The 1,617-nt window shown below is 63.0% G+C and overlaps 1 protein-coding gene across 1 annotated transcript; it reads right to left on the bottom strand.

Moving 5' to 3' along the window:
* Nucleotides 1-325: 325 nt before the first annotated feature.
* LOC103799649 (occludin/ELL domain-containing protein 1-like) lies at nucleotides 326-1,464 on the bottom strand (the record flags this gene model as incomplete). The annotated part of the gene is made up of 3 exons (XM_009071986.1): nucleotides 326-445; nucleotides 889-1,015; nucleotides 1,114-1,464. Coding segments are annotated over 3 exons (598 nt in total), but the record flags the coding sequence as incomplete, so codon positions are not given.
* Nucleotides 1,465-1,617: the final 153 nt, after the last annotated feature.

A 1,617-nucleotide genomic window follows, 5' to 3' on the forward strand; every position in this document is an offset into this window, starting at 1 on the left:
CTACCGCCTTTATTAAACCCACTAATTAAAAATTAAAGCACTTCTGCAGGTGCACCCACCCCTTGCCCTGGTGATGTGGGGGGTGAGGTGGGGGCACCTCACCCAGGGTTTGGGGACAAGCAGGACCCACCCGACGTTCGGGGATCCCCTTGGCTCCCCGAAAACCCCAAACTGAGGAGCTGGTGGGTTTCCTCCCCAGTCCCGCGTGGGTGCAATGGGTGGGTGGGCACTGGGTGATCTCTGGGGCATCGCCACCCCCTCCCCAACCCTTGTGGTGCCCCCAGTTGTCCCAGTTGTCCCGGGGTGTGGGTGTCGCTGCGCAGGCTCAGGAGCCACCAGCGCTGGGGAGGGTGACACGATCGTACTCCTGGATCTGCGCCTTGAGGTGCGTCAGCTTCTTCTTCAGGTACTCACAGCGCTGCTGCTTCTCCAGCCAGGCTGAATCCTGCCGGGAAGAACTCTGCCATGGCATCGGGATCCTGCCCAAAACAGACCCTGTGCCCTCCCCCTGCTCACCCTCCTCTTCCTCGCGTACTCACAGCCGTGGGTCACCTGCTCCCACCCTGCGGGGCAGGGACGAATCCTGGAGGGTTCAGCCCTATTGTGGTGACAAATCTAGGTGGGCTCGTGGACACTCAGACTTCCTCCAGCACCTGCGGCAAAACCCTCGCCCAGGGCTCAAGCGGCAAATTGCGACGCTCATTAATTTTCCAGGAGCTGCCAAGTGCCTTCGGGCGCTGCTGGTGCCACCAGAGCCTGGGGGGGTCTATGTGTCCCCTCCTGTCCCCCAATACCCTCTGCAGACCCCCAGTCCTGCAGAGAACGCCCAACTCATCACACCCAACCCTGCTCACACGATGGTACCCAGTGCCCACCCTAAGGACCCACCGTCCTGCTCGGGGGGTGACATTTGGCACGGAGCTCCTGGAGCAGATCCATATATTCTGCCAGCTGGTCCTGGAAGACTCCTTTGTACCCCTCTCGTTGCTGGAGGCTCCGGATCGTTGGGTATCTCCTGCACCCCCAAAGCCACGAGGCTCGGATGAGACCCTCTGGATGTGTCCCTGGGGGTCTGGGACACCCCCATGTCCTTCCCCCCAAGGAATCACTTACACCACATAGTCCGGGATGGAGTGTGACAGCGTGGGGAGGACAGACCTGTCCCCTGTTTTCTCCCGTGCCTTGGCAGGACAGACCCTCCCCGAGGGTCCTCGCGCTGGCATCACCTCGTCCTCGAAGGTGACACGCCTGGCACAGGCTGGAAGAGGCTTGAGGACACAAGGAAGGGATGTGAAGAGGCACTGGGGGGACCACCGGGGGCTGTCCCCTCTCCTGGGGACCGCGGGGACCTCGGGGACCTCCAGACTGGGAGGAACAGGAGGCTGCAGGTCATCCGTGAGGATGAGGAGGGTGAGAGCAGAGATGCTGGAGAGGAAGGGTCGTGACACAGCCCCCAGGGTGACTCTGCCAGCGACAGGAGGCACAAGAGCCCCTCGAGACCCGACGGGGCGGGGGGACCCGGAGGATGCTGCGGTCACCGAACGGAGATCTTCATCCCCCCCCAGATCCCCCAGCCCATCACCGACCCCTCACCCGGCTCCGTACTCTGCAGCCGCG

The sequence above is a fragment of the Acanthisitta chloris genome, unplaced genomic scaffold (genome assembly GCF_000695815.1).
Source record: "Acanthisitta chloris isolate BGI_N310 unplaced genomic scaffold, ASM69581v1 Scaffold42573, whole genome shotgun sequence".
Classification (NCBI taxonomy): Eukaryota; Metazoa; Chordata; class Aves; order Passeriformes; family Acanthisittidae; genus Acanthisitta; species Acanthisitta chloris.